This window comes from Ruditapes philippinarum, unplaced genomic scaffold (genome assembly GCF_026571515.1).
Source record: "Ruditapes philippinarum isolate M1 unplaced genomic scaffold, ASM2657151v2 ctg6550_1_1_1_1, whole genome shotgun sequence".
NCBI classification, from domain to species: domain Eukaryota; kingdom Metazoa; phylum Mollusca; class Bivalvia; order Venerida; family Veneridae; genus Ruditapes; species Ruditapes philippinarum.
In genome coordinates this window covers 155,904-174,463 of record NW_026864127.1, presented here as the reverse complement: position 1 = coordinate 174,463, position 18,560 = coordinate 155,904, and the positions used below count along the sequence as shown (strand labels likewise).

General features: G+C 31.1%; 2 protein-coding genes and 2 long non-coding RNA genes across 4 annotated transcripts in view; 3 read left to right on the top strand and 1 right to left on the bottom strand.

The window, feature by feature from the left end:
• The window catches only part of LOC132724500 (nephrin-like), a 37,875-nt gene extending 28,907 nt beyond the window's left edge, over positions 1 to 8,968 (bottom strand). Inside the window, exon 1 of the mRNA XM_060709371.1 lies at positions 8,714 to 8,968. The gene's annotated coding sequence lies outside the window, so the exon portion shown is untranslated. The remainder of the gene's footprint in view (positions 1 to 8,713) is intronic.
• LOC132724511 (uncharacterized) overlaps positions 1 to 18,560 on the top strand; it is a 63,997-nt gene that overhangs the window by 41,657 nt on the left and 3,780 nt on the right. The gene's annotated exons all lie outside the window — the stretch shown is intronic.
• On the top strand, positions 2,108 to 5,080 carry LOC132724512 (uncharacterized). Its single transcript, XR_009624922.1, has 3 exons — positions 2,108 to 2,285; positions 2,517 to 2,590; positions 4,361 to 5,080. It is a non-coding gene; the product is annotated as an uncharacterized LOC132724512 (long non-coding RNA).
• On the top strand, positions 17,178 to 18,444 carry LOC132724501 (uncharacterized). The gene is made up of 2 exons (XM_060709372.1): positions 17,178 to 17,245; positions 17,599 to 18,444. Exons 1-2 carry the CDS (start codon positions 17,178 to 17,180, stop codon positions 18,296 to 18,298), a joined length of 768 nt encoding a protein of 255 aa, XP_060565355.1. The 3' UTR covers positions 18,299 to 18,444.

The following is an 18,560-nucleotide window of genomic DNA, read 5'->3' as shown; positions in this document are numbered from 1 at the left end:
CAAACTTTTCAGTCTGATATATTTAATTTGTTTCTAATATTGGGTAAAAACACACAATCGCTGAATAAGGCAACACGTGTTCATCCACCGACTGTAAAAGAAATGTACAATATGCCAACTCTCGTGTATTTGAAGGGCGGAAAGTCCGCTTTTGTGTTGGCAGGTTTTGCGCATGGTAATCGCAGACATATTCATGACCTTTTGTAATTTGAATGTCCAACGATACACAGATGAGATTTCGCAAGGCACGTTATCTCACTGTATCAAAAGAATCCCGACATCACTCTGTTTAATAATAATTATACAAGCTATACAGCAAGAGATATAGTAAATATATCTCAAGAGGGATAGTATTGCATTCTTCAATAATTGACCCGCCAAAATTCTAGATCTGAATGCCATAAACATTTGTTGGACAATTTGGGCCAGCGCCCCATTTCATCATCGAAAATCAATAAACTACCATAAACCTTAAATAAAAACATTCAACATATCAAAACATTTGTCAGTTCCATGCACAAAAATTTAAAAAAAATAGAGAAAAACAGAACTCCTAAAGAAAGCCTAACCCGACAAAATTGAAAATGTTGCAGACTCGGTTTGATTGAGTCTGTTCATGGACGGTACTGGAAAGTGCAAGTTACATTCAACGCCCCCTAGCACCGGCTTAAGCAGAATTCAACAATTAAAAACTCGAAAAGTAACCCATTCTCAGAGAGATCATACACGGTATAAATTTGTGATTTTGCTCTACGTTCTCTACTTAATTTAATATACACTACCGTTATTTTTCCGTCAAGATATGGCGATAAAAATGTCTACACAAATTCACATTGGATACTTGTAGAATAGAAATAAAAATAGTTTAGATCTTCTTTCAATATTTTTGGTTTATCTGCATGTTCCATTTTCTGCTCAGTATATGCTAGTAGAATTATGTACAAATGAAGTTTATATAAGATAAACAATTCTACCGGGACCACAATAAATATGTCAGTTTTGTAATAGTTGTATAGCTACTACATCGTTAAAACTGTTACCATTAAACATTGAAATAGATATACATTGTATTTCTTTTGCTAGTCACTTTAATATTCAATTGGTCTGAATCAAATGTACAAATGTAGGTCCCAACTAAGTGCATAGACTTTTCAACAAAAAATATCTTCCTTAAAAGAATACATTTTTCAACTACAAATGTGTCCATAGGACACGGGTGCCCCAACACTCCACCGATTTGTCCATCTTATGTCTCTAGGTCAAATTATTTTTTTTTTGGCTACATGTGCCCAAGTTGAAAACTAAAAATCTTTTACCAAGTGAAGGGCAGATACTACAAAAACTGAATAAATCCATATGAAAAATTTCATGCATAAGTACACATGCTGACCGACGTTCTTGTAAACTTTCAGGCCTTAAGGTCAAATACTTTTTAGTTACGTACAACACAAGTTGAAAATTGTAAATTTTTACAAGGTCAAGGGCAGTAACTCTAAAAAATACTAAAAATATTCACATAAAAATACCCTGAGGCACAAGTACGCATGTTTATCAACATTCCTAAAAGGCTTCATGACTCTAGGTCAAATATTTTTTGAGTAACGTGCGACACAAGTTGAAAATTGGAAATTTTTACTAAGTCAAGGGCAATAACTCTAAAAAATACTAGAAATATAAACACAAAATACCCAGGTGCACAACTACACATGCTGAGCAACATTCTTGTAAGGTTTCATGACTCTAGGTCAAATACTTTTTTGTTACGTGCGACACAAGTTGAAAATTGGAACGTGCAACACAAAAAGAGAAAGGACGGACGGACGTACGGACAAGAGTAAATCTAAATCCCCCTTCCCTAAAGTTGGGGCACAAAAACATAGAGATTCCACGGGACACAAATTAAATCAACGAAGTTGTATTTAATAAGCGTAATACTGACTGACGGATGCAATTATCTCATTGTTGTTTGAAAATTGTTGTTTGAGAATATATCTTAGAAGATTATGTGCCTTGCAAAAGTATTGTTAGTATAGGTTCTCATTTATTAAACAGAAACGTTCAGGGATGAAACTTAAGTTTTTGCAATTGTTGATAATCAAATCAGCTTTTAATTTGAGTTAACACGATATGTGTACAATATGGTAGATTACGATGAATGCCGGTAGTTAACTTAAAATGTGTATCGATTATCAATCGTGTGTGTGTGTACAGTCTGTATTAAGAAATGACTGGATACTATATGAAAATTGTTAACCATATTTCAAGGATAATCTAGCTATAGAAAAGTAAGTAAACTGTTTAATTTTTATTAATTTTGTACAGCATATCTTGTATTTACATGTATTTGATTATTTTTACTCAAAAGTGACTATGGCTATAAATAGTTGGCAGAACTTCTTTAAGATTAACATTTCTTTACTTGAAAGCAAAACGTATCTGAAAAGGTAACGTTTTTATAAGAAAGTTTCAGTTTTTGTTTCAACCTCCGTATTGATATAATTTTTCTTGTTCTTCAGCTGTTGCGTGATGTGTGCAATACGATGGTTCCTTCTCAAAGGCTGTATATTCGGGATGTACATTTTAGTCACAGGTAAACATATTAGAAGTCAATATTTATGAAATCACTAAATCTATTTTAACATTACATTAATTGAAGAAAAAATAAGATATAATCTAGTGTAACAACCTTAATAATTCTAGGTGATAAGGGGGGTAGCGAAAGTCTTTTTTTTTTTTTTTTTTTTTTTTTGGTGGGGGGGGGTTGTTTTTTATATATTTTGAGATGACTGCTGAGTTGACTTCTATACACTTAATGATGATTTTAAATAACTAGTTGCCCAATGGATTCTTCGCTGCATTAGGCTTTCTCCTAGGTTTTCCTAGCTTTTCTAAAATGCTCCTAGGATTTCCTTGTTTCTTTTTATAAAATACTATTGTGACAAACACGACTCAATTTTGGTAACTTGCTTTGCTCATCAGGTGAATATTTTGAATTTGTTTTCTTTCACTAAGAAAAACCTTTCTTACGATTTAATTCTATTATATTTTCCTAAAATATATTTTGTAAAATGATGATATGATAAATATATCAATCCTGCCATTAACCATTTCCAACAAATTTCATAACTTGGCTGCAAATATACAACGGCATTTCATACCAATTTACTGCTTTTCTGATTTTGGCTAGTAATATAAAAATTAAATCCGGTCAACCTTGCTGTTTCACAGATTGGTCAGTGAGTGTATTAACATAACCTTTAGTTTACTTCCATTAAATATCTTACTCAAAATTGTAAACAATCTTTAAAGTGAGATGTAAATATTTTGTCACTGAATGTGATGAACTATTTTTAAAGTATTGTAATGTTTTAATGTTGACAGAAAACCAATTGTTAATATTTCCATAACAATCAAATTTATTCAGAAATATACAATATAAAAAGGATTTAGCATGTTTATGATAGTATATTTCTGCCACCAGAAAATAGCTAAATTTAGCCTGATATTTATGTGAAAAACTAATTATTTAACTAGAAAATAACTAAGTTAATTTTGTGAATAGCACGTTACGTAACAAGAAAATACTATCATGAATGAGATAAACATCTTGACTGAGAAGGGTGCATGCTATTGCAAAATAACTGTCACCACTTACAACATATCAACACATATATGTTAACGTAAGTGATAAACAATTTACGTAACGCGATAACTTCACATATATAATTAAGATAGCAATGTCATTTTCTAGTTCCTAAAACAAAAAGTTACTTAGGTTACTTGTCTTTGTTTAAAAAATGTAAGTGATCAACTAGCTACAGAACGCGTTTCCTAAACAATCAGCAGATAATTATCATGTATGAAGTCGCTGTCGCACTTTTGTTAAAGTTTTGCATCAAAAATTGTATCTTCCAAAATTACTTAACAAAAATGTGTTTTATCTTCACACACTTCTCTGAGAGGCTTGAAAGTCATTATCCGTAGCTCATTACTCTCACAAGAAAATTTTACATAATCATGGACCTTTTTGTACTTTGAGAATTCTTATTATTCAGGTTCTTGTTTTGCTATCAAGCACTAAAATAGTTGAGCAAGCTACCCTACCAACAACTCTTCTTTTCTTTAAAAAATGATAAATACAGTTTTTACAGTTTTAAGAGAGTTAATGTATTCATATTGAAAAATATTGCTTATTTTATCTAATTGAAATATATTTTAAAACAAACTAAAACAACAAAGATAATATCTTACTCCACAGTCCAGTTGTCTTTCTTTGAATGATATCTTAAAACCATATTGCGTCATTTTAAACAGATAAACGGCATTTATATTTTATTGATGCAGTATTTATATTTTTCAGGGGCAAGTGTTTTGCTGCAAACATTAAATGGAGAGACGACTTATTTAAAAGGCTCAAACGTAACGCTCGTTTGCACAATTACTCCCTATAATAATGAGATGACTTGGTATGTGGACAATGACCCATATGCTGGCTGCTTTTTAGGGACATGCGGCCCTTCTGCGAACAAACCATATACATTCACATTCACTTTTGATGAAACTGCAGGGGTTTTCAAACTCATTATAGATTCAGTGGATTTTTTTCACGCTGAACTTTCATTTGTTTGCGACGATGGAATTGTGACAGAAACAATTTCTTTCAAAGTGACAACAGGTATTTTTCTTTTATTAATGGATAAAAAAAAATTTCTTGTATTTATTCGTAACAGAAAATTGTGTATAACCTAGGAATACCTTTAAAGGATTCCATGTTGGCTGAATAAAAGCGTTTTGCTAACAGTTAAAGATCCTTAATGTGTGTATATTTTCTCAACATAATGCATGTTATGTGCCAGGAACATACACATATTATTATCATTAGATCAAACAATAAAATAGCTTGATTGTTTGTTTATTTAGAGGGCTATTTCTAATCTTTGCTATATTTCTGAAGTGACTTTACCATATCTAATACACGATGAGGTACATTAGGTCCTCCTCCACCAGTTAAGCTTTAAAGTCTCCTTATGACATTTAAAAGTGTAGGGCTGATTTAAATTTCAACAAAACAAAACTCAAATATATTGTAAAACAAAAAAATATATTTTTTTATTACATAAATATCCAACTTAATTGAGGTTGTACTTAAACTAAAATAAGTTTAAACACATGTTTTATGGCTGACCTTGTAATTTTTATTGCATTCTATTATAGCATGGTATTGGTAAAAAAAAATATCACTTTCTATTTGAAAAGAATCATTATCTAGAGGATCCCCACTACATTTGTTAAGATTTAGCACTATGGTCAAAATTGGCCCCGTCCAAGGGGTTCATTGATTTTCCTTATAAATAAATATATTGCAAAATATAAATTTTTCACAAAGGTTTCCCAGTACATTGATTATCACGTTTGTCGCGGCATCTCAATCAAGGCAAATAGTTTAAGCTATATACAGTATTGTTATACCGTCGTGTTAGTGTGCAAGACTTAGAAAAAAGACAAATCACTGTTTATACTGTTTATAATAATTTCGTCATGAACTTTGTTTCTAAGCCTTCTTTATAAATATAACCATTACTCTTACGTATGAGAAAATCTTCTTTTGTCTGTCATCTGGAGGCCAGCCCCTTTTAAACCCATTTGTTATATAGCTTTTTAGTTTTTATACCCCCACCACAAAATGTGGGGGAGCTATAATGGATTCGCTTTGTCGCGTCGGTTGGTCGGTCCGTCCGTCCGTCCGTCGGTCCGTCTCCATTTTCGTGTCTGCTCTATAACTCCTATACCAATTGAAGGATTTTCTTCAAACTTGGCTCAAATGTTCACCTCAACAAGGGAATGTGCAGAACCCATGTTACCCAGGTGTCAGCTCAAGGTCAAGGTCATAATTGAAGGTCAAATATCAAACACAATCAAATATTAGACAGTATGTCGTGTCCGCTCTGTAAGTCCTACAGTAAAGGAAAGATTTTTATTCAAACTTGGCTCAAATGTTTACCCCAACAAGGGGATGTGCAGAACCTATGTTGCCTATGTGTCAGCTCAAGGTCAAGGTCACAATTGAAGGTCAAATATCACACAATCAAATAATACACAGTATGTCGTGTCCGCTCTGTAAGTCCTACACTAATTGAAGGATTTTCTTCAAACTTGGCTCAAATGTTCACCTCAACAAGGGGATGTGCAGAACCGATGTTTCCCATTTGTCAGCTCAAGTTCAAGGTCACAATTTAAGGTCAAATATCAAACAATCAAATATTACACACTATGTCTTGTCCGCTCTGTAAGTCCTACACTAATTGAAAGATTTTCTTCAATCTTGGCTCAAATGTTCACCTCAACAAGGGGATGTGCAGAACACATGTCACCCTTTTGCCGACTTAAGGTCAAGGTCACACTTGAAGGTCAAAAATTGACTTAGAAAATGTTCTTAAATTTGAACATGTACTTGAATATTTCTGAAATTAGCACAGGTATTTGCTTGAAACTTAAAAAATTATATGAGGTGTCGCAAATAAGATATGCAGGTCAAATTTCAATATTCTGTATTGCATTTTGACAAAGTTAAGCCCCTTTTTAAGTCTTCAAATTGACATACAATCAATACTAGACAATATGTTTTGTCCGCTCTATAAATTCTATACTAATGGAAGGATTTTCTTTAAACTTTACTCAAATGTTCACCCAAACTGGGCGATGTGCAAAACCAATCTTAACCCTTGTGCTAGATTAAGTTCAAGGCCACACTTGAAGGTCAAAAATTGACTTATAAATAAAATGTTTAGTACATCGGGAAAATGAAAGGTTATTTGTAACTGTTTCGAACATCATTTGATAATATATATGGTTACAATTAGTCTTTTTTACACCAGCGATAAATTATTTTTATGTATTTGTGCCACTTAAGTTATTCCCTTAATCACCTTTCCAAGTCGTCTTCTGTCAAGGACATTGGTGGGGGTATGAAACGCATTCAGCGATAGTTCTAGTTAAAAATTGCTAAATTTCACAAAATGCTTAATAATGTTCAAATATAAATCATGTGCCTTTTCCCAAAAATAGCTAAAATTGTCCCTGTATGATTTTTTTGAAAATGTCACTGTGACCTTCACCTGTGACGACTGACCCAAAAATCAATAGGACTCATCTACTGACCGGGGCCTCACTTGCCTCTTCCCTCACTGAATATAAAGTAAGTTAACGAAATACAAAATATTTCGTTTTTAGGAATTAATATTTCAAAATAACAAAATAATATGTCGTAAAAATGAATGAATATTGAGTAATTAAGAAGTTTTCAACATTTAAAAATGTAATGCAATTTCGATTTAGAAACATCCGCAGATACATGTTCACACGCTGGTTATCATTAACTTTTCAATACGACACGTTTGTGTCATTAAATGAAAAGTGACGTATGGTCCCTGGGTTAAACATTGTTTGTGTCCTAAACGAGGAAACAATAAGCGGAAACAATAAGCGGAACAAAATATAATTTGGAAAGGGTATAAGAGGTTAAAAAGCCTGCACGTCACATTTGAGCAAAGAAATCATGGTCACCTTTAAGGTCACATAATGGATTTTGGCTGAATAACTGTCCTTTGTGAAAAATTTGATTGTATTTTCTTGAAATCCACACACGCAGTTTGTTTATGATTATTAAGTGGGCGTAAGTCCTCTGAGGATTTTGACTGAATTATCGTCTATTCTGAATCAGGAATTTACTTCAAACTCAACACCAATCTTGGGGTCGTAATGGAATGATAGTATCGGGTCAATTACTATTGCATTGATTATGACTGAACTATAGCCCGTTTTAACTGTTACAAACAATTCAAATGAATAAAATCCCTTTGTTAACATGGAAAATGATTTGTTAAAATTATGCCTGCGAAATATGAGTTCAAGTAGTCAAGTCTCTTTAACGTGTATGATTATACAAATCTTGAAGCACAACACAATACTGGATCAAATAGTGTACTTATAATGATTTCAGAAAGAACAATGAAATTAGTAATAAATAAAGAAGATAAAGCACAACCATGGTTTCACTAACATTTAACTATAGTGTATCCATTCATGTCTTTTATAACAATAAACTCAACGTTGTTTACAATTTACCTTGAACATTTATCGATACTAACAACTCAAACATTTAGAAATACTCCTCAAAATATATTTTAATAAGGAGATGCCTGTTTATGGCAGCAAATATCATTGTGTATGAAATTATGCATTCTTTGTAACATTAAATGACCGCAGACCAATTTTATAACAATGTCATGTCTTAAACAATTTAAGTAGAAAAATATCAATGAATGCTACGTACAATTATTATTATCATTATTATTATTATTATTATTATTATTATTATTTTGCTTTACATATTTTTAAATGGAGATTTTCTGGTTCACTCTGTCATCCACAGTTCTACATAGATATTTTTCTTATCATTTTTTGGTAAGGACGCCTTCCCGGCCAGTTGTAGCCAGGCAATAGGCATGTCAAAAACAGACCGAAACAAAACTTGAAGCACTTCGTGAATAAGAGAACTAAAATGTGTTTTACATGTAACATTTTGCAGGACAAACAAACACATGCAGTTTTCAAAGTATATGATAGTTTAGATAATAGGTACTTTGTTTAGATGTTTTAGCATTACTTAATTGATGTCGGATAATGTTGAATATACCAATAAATAACTACTTACGTTAACAGGTATCCTTGTTGATAAAATAACCTTCAGTGTGTTTAACTACACATAACTTCCTGATTTAAACGATTTGTGTAAACAATAATTCAAGTATACATTTCATACCTACAACGATTAAGTTGAAGATCATTTAGTGATAAAGTACATTATCTGTACTGTAAAGTATAACATTTTTGACATTATATGTTTTTCTTCTCCAAGTACATTGACCATTTACAGAATTGATGATAATTATATACTTTTCATATATCGAAATGCCTTTACCATTTATTCGTTAACATGCATCAGATAGTATTTATTAATAAATGCATAGAGAAAATTATAATAATCTTCAAATACTTAATCCTCTCTTACAAACTGTGTTTTCTTTAACTTTTCACTTTCTTTAGTATTGAATTTGACACATTTAAGGTAAAATGTTTCTGCCAGTGTATGCATGTCCGTTTTAATTGATTTGGCATATATTTACAGACTTGTGTACGCTGTAATTTTGGTCATAATATAGAAGAGAAAAAAGTCAGAAAACATAATGATGTAACGTTTGCATTTACATGTATCCGTTTAAAATTACCTATCATACATAGAGAACGTTTTGTCATGCTTGGTATTAAATGATCATTCATGTTATATACTATCTTGAACATTAGCTCTAATAATTATGAAATTACATATAGAAAAAGTAACTATTTCACTTATTTAAAAATGCATCTAACAGAGAATATAGTGACCATTGATATAGTCTTGAATATGAATTAAATTAATGATTTATGTTCACAACGGCTAAATAGATAAATTTGCTTAGATTATTTTGAACGGGTCTGTTGTTTGACTAACCACTATCTATGAAATTTTAAATAAAGTAGACTGAACGTATTAGGTTTTTCGCACGTACGTTTTTCATATAGCATGCGTACGTAAATCGTGCAACGTACATTTGATAAAAGCGTTTCAAAACCGTGCATAGTTTCAGAGAGTTTATCATTTATCGTTTTCGTGTACACTTTTCCGTTTATCGTGCGTTTGAAAGCGTGCGTTTTCTATCCTCAGAAGCATTCAACGTTCGCTTGCGTCTGTGTTTTTTTACCGGATTGCGGTTTAATGTGATAAGAGATTTAATCCTACATTACATGCGGTATGGATTTAATTGACCTCATTTCTCCTTGTAATCAGTCACAAAATATACACCCTGTATTAAGATCTGTAAGATATTAAACCTGCGACCCCTTTTACTTTGTATCATAAAAATACGATGCATTACTTCATTACTTAACATCTTGGAAGACAATACCAGATGTATGCCTACTTTTTAAAACACAAATAGCCAAAATTGTTAATCTATATGTCATCGCTGTGTTCCTGACATTTACCTGAAATGACAATATTAGGTAAGAAAAGCTTAACAATATAAGTACATAAACTGAAGCTATACATAATTTTGAAAAAAAAAGAATACTTGTAAGAAAGAAATATTTTTGTATGTTTCCTTAAAAGCCAATGTTGCATGCACAAAAAAATGATAAACGGTAATTATCCTCTGTTGTTATATGTATTTTTCTACTTTAATCATTAGAACTAAATAAAAGAGGCATTGTATGTTACAGTCCTATCGAAAATTGTCAATTATATAACAACAATTTACCCATTTAACGGACATAAATATCATGTTACGTGTCAAGCGTAACGAAACAGAAAAAAGCAACAACCGGGTAGCACAATTGGCAGAGAGCATAGTCATAATGCAAGGGCACCGTGTTCGAGTTAATATCAGTATGTTTATACTTTACATCCGTTGATTTTAACGCCCAGTGGGGTACGTGAATCGATATAAGTCTTAAACAATTCTTCTAAGTATGTAATTATTAGAAAACAAAGATAGTATGCCACTGTTTTGAAATCTTCATCGAATTAAGAGTTAATGTGTAAGAGGCCAGATAAGTATGAGCTATGGACCGGATGCACACAGTGCTCCAACTGTAACTTGACTATTTAAATTAAATGGATATCGAACAAACTATTATTAAATAATTATAAGATTTTGAAATAAACTTCCTTGAAAATCATTATTTGATCCAATTTTCAATATTTGCTTAGGTTTATCTGCATACATATGGTCGCAGTAAGTATTTATTATAAATTGATTATACATAATACATGCTGTTTGACATATATACATCTACAACACATGTATCTAATCAAAGCACCGAATGTACTGGTGGGGAGGCTATGACAGAATGTTTCAGACTTATAGTGTTGTTTTCTTTTTGCTTAAAATGTACGGTTATTTCAATTATTACCAAAATAGTCCATTGTGCCATTTATCGTTACTGTTGTGTTCAACCATTCATATATATGGTAAATATGGTGGATTATTCATTTTGTTAATATTCCAGAACTTTTCATTAAGGTCTACATTCGGACTGTTAATCTTGCAAATTTTGAAAAACGTTAACTGCCAATATTTAATGACCTACCAGCAGCAAGAATGACGACTGTTTATTATAAGATCACAATACCATTTTACAACTTACGGTTCCTTATCACAATATTCTAGGACTATTGATCATGCATGCATAAATACTTTATGTCATTTATCATGCAACTACTATGGTAACTGCCCGATAACACTTGCCTGATAATTATTTTTGATATCAGGTCAGTAACCTGATATCAAAAATAAGCCCCGCCCATTTTAACGGACTTTTTTCAATTGCTTATATTCTCATTTTTACCAGCATGTGAATTCTACAATGTAATCTCATACCCTTACAAATCTTGAATCAAGGTGCGATATTTAGGCCTATTATTTCGATTTCAATTACGAATGAATTAGATAGCGAATAGTTTTAGCTCCAACTAAATGAAGTGACGTCATAATTTATATTGCAAATGACATCATCGATGTTCACGTCATACTATACATGTAATCATAACAAACAGGCTAGACGATTTTCATTGAGATCTTGTAAATGTTTACTTTATTTCGCCGGATTATTATTCAATAAGTGAACAAATTGTTTCGTTTAAAAAATAAGACGCATGTTTGTGTAGCTTGTGTTTGATTGCCGATTTGACTTTTCTTTGATTGAAATTATCGTGAACTTTTGAATTTGACAATTTAAGACAAAAATTGCAGTAAAGTTTAGTTTATGTGATTTCTTAGTGGATTTTTGGATCGATGTTTAAATTAAAGGTAAGAATTTTATCGTATTAGGCCTACAATCTGTTGTATCTTTTATCCGAGTCGAAAGAAAAAATGGCCGCCAATAACAAATTCTAAGTTTCAGAGGCGGAGGAATTTTTTTCAAGAACTATTTCTTTGAACAAAAATGCCCCTTTTTTAGTTTTAACGAAATTCGCTATTTAAAAGTAGATTATTCTTTTATTTTGATAGTTGTTATGTGTTACATGATAAATAGAAAAACATGCTACTGTCTTTTGATATCAATTTTATCAGGCTCGGCTGATATGGGCAGAAAGGGCTCGGCAAGCCTCGCCCTTTCTAGCCCATATCAGCCTCGCCTGATAAAATTGTTATCAAAAGACAGTAGCATGTTATTCTCTATTTATCATCTTTATGTCATATATGCTTACAAAAGACTGGACTGTAATGAAAATGGTATTTCATTACATCATAATATAATTATTAAGATATAATCGTAAAGAGTTAGTAAAATAATAAAATCAACACATGTCTGTCATGGTAATAGTGCATGTTACCAACCCGAGAACTGAAGTAACACCCGAGGCGGGACCGACGGTTTTATTGCAGTTCGAAGGTTGTTAAATTGCACTATTATCCTGAGAGACATGCGGTTTTTTTTAAAGAACATCATTTTACAGTAAAACATTTTTATATTGTTCATGAAAACAGAGCGGCAAGTGGGAGTATTGCAAAAAGTCACCTGTTCACTATTTCTGGGGTGATAGATCAAAGTAACTATCTAGAAAAATGTTTACGTTTGGTAAACTGAAACAAAACACACACTATCTTGTGTATAAAATGTAAATGTATAGTCTGTCATACATCTATCCATAAATTGATATCTTGGATTATTTGTAATGCAAAAGCGTCTCAGAATGAGGCATATGAAACATAGAGTTTGTAATTTTAACGGGAATAGAACATTCACATATGAATAAGTGTTTTTGAGATAATACAAATTGGCTGTTTACTGAAAACTAATTGTCAATGATTTGTGTTAAATATTTAATAAAACCAAGATAAAATTATGTTTGTATGTTCAAATATGGTAATTATGTATCCATGGCAACACTGCTATTTATATTGATACATGTAAACAGTACACTTGAAAATTCAACTCGTCGTTTTTTTTTTAAATTCTTTTAAACGATCTCACCAAATGACTGTTTACTCTAATATGTGTTTATGAAACCTTATTTTACATGATGAAAAGATAAGATAATAAAAACAGCACAATCATGACCTTCCGTTTAAGTATCACATGTTGCGCATTCCCTCTTTTTGCAAAGTATAACTTAAAGGAGTGTGTGACATTAAATATGTATGTATATCTTGCTAACAGACAAATTTAACAATATACAGATTCATTTAATTACAGTTTATATTTATAAAAACGTTTAATGAATTTTAAAGCCACAATAACTTTTTTATATTTAACTTCATTTAAACTGTCATGTAAATCACAAAACATAACCAGTAAAGTAAACCCATTTCTCGCCTTTTTAAACTTTCCTTTCATAGTATCATGACACTTATTTTGTTCATAAAGATGATTTGCAAACCTTAAATTATCTTCCTCGTCTGTATTGATGGGAACACTAAGGGGAAGAATCGTAGTCAATACCCAACACACTCGAAATCTAATATATGACTCGTTCGTAATAGTACAAAACTCTTTTTTTCTCATTGAAAATGAGATATGTTTTCGTTGATAAGCAACTTAATATTCAGAATGAAAAATTAGCAAAAATATTAATGTAATACCGGTATTCTATTCGTTGATTTTTAATCACTTTCTTTCATAATATTTCACGTTATACTCAGAATAGATTTTAACACATCAGATGATGAGTTTTATTTTTGCTAAGTTTTATATATAAACATAAACAATTTTTTTCTGAAATATTTGTGCAGTACATATAATTTAAAACACTCATTTTGCATGCAATTTGCATTAAGTGAATATGAACAATCAACGGATTAATGTAAACTTCATTTTTCATTTTTCCAAAATTTTGAGAAGAAAACTAAAGAAACAAAATAATTTAAATATTTTATGCATAAATTATTTCTTTTTTATATTAAAAAATGATTGAAAACTATATCAAGACTTAATTTTTTTCCGAGTATTTGCAGATATTTTTAATGTTACCATGAAGAATTAAATGTGTTACGATGGTATGGTTCATAAGGGTGAAAGAGTTACTCCCCTAAAATAACTGTTTACTTCAGTATTATATACTTTATACACTCAAACAATAATTGACTACATTTATTTTGAATGTTCATTAGATTTCCTGGAACTAATTTTATTACAATATTAAATTAAAACAAGCCTGAAATAAGGACTTTAAACACACATATCAATTATAGATTTACGTTTCAATATGACTATTAAACATGCACATTATGTACTTTATAGCTTCTTTTTTATGAAATTATTACAAAATAAAATAAATGTTAAATACATTTCGAAAAATATGCATACATATACCATAAATAGACGGTGTAACTTAAATGAAACATTTTTTAAATAAGTCATTAACTAATTTGTTTGTGACTATATTGTAGTGCCACATTTCTCAAAATAATACATTACGTGGACCATATGCATATAAATATGTGTCAAACCATAGTAACAGAAACTACTATGTCCAAAGTCTCCTGAATGTCATTTAATAAGCAGAGAATGCCACGGGATAAAATGGATAATTCGGAAATGTCTTTGTTTACCACTATACCGATCTTACAACTTAATATATTACAATGAAATTAAAACAATGAAAATGATGTGAATAAAATCAATAGTAAGCAATTGTGTTTTTTTAGTTTTTTTTAAAATAAATCGTTAAATATGTAATATTCGAATGTTAAGTATTTTAATCAAAATTTGTTCGCCCTCATTAATTGGGTGATTGGGTGAAAATGAGATGTAGTTGATGTATGGAAACTAATTAAGAAACTTACACTACTTAAGAAGACTCTTGGGTCGTTTAAAACCTTAACATTTGCATTGATTAAAAGTGTATGTCAAACTTTTTTTCAGCTAAAAATGTCTGTTTGCAAAAACTTGGTTGACTACCCCTATATTAAAAGATCATGTTCATGTGTCACTAATTTCATTCTCCTAGATAACTCACGTCTTTTGCATGTACACTTAATTTTAAGGTAGGGTTTTAAGTTTAAGAAAAAATATATCTTAATTAATTTCTTAATTTTCATGAAAATAAGCATGAACCTGGAGCCATGCTTCTTTGAGACGTTCAATGTAAGTATAAAGGAATTTTGAAAACACTCTTTTTACAATATTGCATAATAAGTTTGACGAGTCATCACATAAATATTGTGTCCTACCTTTAATTGTGAGCCTTGTTAAAGTTAAAACACTACAGTACTGCAATGTTGCTTGAGTCTGTTACTTAAACGTTGATTGTGTCCAATTCTGTTAAGATGATACAGTGACACTCTAGCATTACCAGATGCCCATATCCATGGCTTCATGTTACCTTTAATGTCAAAAAAAATGTCGCATACAAGCGTGTATCTTTTATGTTCTTGTATATCCTAAAAATGATATAATTATCCTCCCTACAACTAAGAAGGTATTTATTTGTTGTGCGTGTTTTTTTATTAATAAAAGTATCCAATAAGTGTGATGTTGGCATGTCATGTGAGATCTCACTACGTAGGCTGAAAATTACAGCTGCATTAATTGTGTTTCATTTACTTATTATTTGATGTATACAGACACTAATACATTTACATTTTGTTTTAAAATTAAAAGACCGACATACTGACTAATTATTTTATTTTTGGTCACAGGTTTATTAGAGTTAAAGAAATGTTAATGCTTGAAAGAAATACTTTAGTTAGTAAATCATTTGTTCGCAATAAAAAACAAAACATTTTCGCGGATGAATATGTAATTTACAATCATTTTTGATATCGTTTTCATATCGTGGAAAGGCTTATTATCAACGTTATATAAAATTTCAAAAGGCACAATCGTAAATATATATGAATCATTGAAAATATGCCGTTAAAGCATGTTTGTAATGGATATTGTTTGCAACCTGAGTATTTTCATCACGCAATAGGAAAGTTTACAGATTAACAAAACGCAACCAATAATTAATTATATGCTTGATTCGTATGTTAGTACATATATGAAAAGTTGAAAGCTGCATGCATGTCGTTTTTATTTTTCCCTAATCATGCGCTATATAACATTTTTAATATCCGCAAGCTTAGTGAGCAAGCAATTTCACGATAAAGACCGACCGGTTGTAGAATAAAATTATGCATATTATAGCTTTAATTATTTATTTTTTTATTCATTTTTTTTCTTCTTGTTTTTTGTTTGTTTTATTTCATTTGCTTATTTCTCGTTTCTTCTTGTCTTTTTACATCTTACCTATTCTCGCCTTTTATAAGTATGATTCTCCTAGTTGCAGTAAATGGAGTCATTGGTCTTCGTCAGCTTTTTATTAAAATATTGTCAATCGTCTTGTCGGAGCGCTGCTTCTCGGCTGCACTGCACGTCGCGGCGCCGAATTAATTTATACTAAATAACTTAACTTTATGATATGATATTTAGCATTTTTTTTGGATAAAATTTAACATTCGATACACGTTAAAACCATTGTTCTTGTATTGTTAAAAGGTGTATGCAACTTTATGAAAGTATTTTTCATGTATTTGTGATAAAGAAGCATCATGATGAACGATGTATCCAGCATCCCATGGAAATTCGTTTTGTATAGTAAGTGGGTGGGGTACGACTTTTCGAACAGACTGCGTTAAACGTCGGACAAATATCAAATGACTGTGATTAAGTATTGAATAATATTTGAGTAATTAATCAACAATAAGTAGTAAACTTATTTATTTAACTTCCATAGATAAACTGACCGTTATTTTTTCGTGTTTTTCAGATTGGAAGCCTATGAAAGAAATTTGAACTTTGGACAATCTGATGTATCTGAACCTGATTATTATATTACGCTTCCAGAGAAAAGTAATTAAAAAGATGTTAATTCTGACACAAAATTCTGTCCAATTACATTAGAAAAGGTGAATGACTATCTTGAAGCGTTTGACAAAAATTTCGACATTGCACTGACAAAGAAAATTTATGATGAGAAGTTTTTACTATTTTTCCGCCTTGCAAGTGATGACAGTAAATTGTATGTTAACAGCTGTTGCCAGGCTGAGATGAAAAAAGTGTTTCATACAAAATCGATATTGTTTTTAAAAGGAATGGGGACATTCTTGAGAGTCAGTGTGAGTGTGCTGCTGGAATGGGGCCAAATGCACATTGTAAACATGTATGTACAGTCTTATATGCATGTATCATATTTGCAACTAAAAAAACATTACATGTAGAGGAAAACATGCACACAAAAGCTGTAGACCTTTCAAAAGTGCAAAAAATACATTGGAAGTCCTTTAAAGGCTAATCAGTAAAATTTACCAGGAGCAGATGAATTTACATCACTAGAATTTGATCCACGCCCTCCACAATAATTATTTAGAAACCATCCTGGTTACAAGGACCACTTTAGAAACTCATGTCTCAGTGTTGCTGGTTCATCAATGATGCCAATATTTCAACTGTTTGAACCAGCTAACAGCTTGGCTGTCGCTCATGATCATGACTATTTATTGTTAACCCCTGAAGATCATTTTTAGAGTGTATTCTTGTAACCAAAATTACACTGGAAGAAAGAAAAGCAATTGAAAGGAGAACCATAGGACAGAGTAAAAACCCTCGGTGGTATGATGAAAGAACAAAGAGATTGTCATCATCAATGTTTGGTCGCATTGTGAAAGCTCTAAATTCTGACAAAACAGACAAAACAAAACTAGCATCTTCATTGGTGAATGTAGTCAAAATAACTGCACCAGCATTAAAACATGGACTTAAATATGAAACAATGGCCATATCGAGATATATGACAGAATCTGGAGAGGAAGTTAAAATGTGTGGCATTGTTGTTGCCAGAGATTTTCCATTTTTGTCCTGCTCACCAGATGGCATTATAAATAACAAACGAATAGTTGAAGTGAAGTGTCCTTATTCTGCTAAAGATAAACCAATAAACAGTGTAACTGTGCCCTATCTGAAATCTGACAAAGAATCTGGATTTTATTTAGATAAGATTCATGATTATTTTTTTCAAATTCAAGGTCAACTTCTTTGTACTGAGGCAGAAGAGTGTGTGTTTATTGTTTACACAATAACTGACATGGTTTACTTTAAAGTACCTCGTGACGAAGATTTTATTATGAAAATGATACAGGGCTTGAAAACCTTTTTTGATTTGTATTTCAAGGAAGCACTTTTAGAAAAACGATTTTACAAAACATATGTTGAGTAATGGTGACACTTAAAAGATTTCTGAAAACATCAAACTTTGTTGATAATATTAAGAGAATACATGCATAGTGTATTGATGGTCAATGTGATGTATTTATAAAACTATCAAAAATATTTTGCTCATAGAATTATAGAAAAAATAAAATGTTGTGATAATCCATCTAATTTTTATTTTATGTTTTTCTTTGAAAACATTTTAGGTCTGTAATATGAAAATATTCACATTAACATGTTACATAAAAAAAAGTTCTGAAACTTATGCT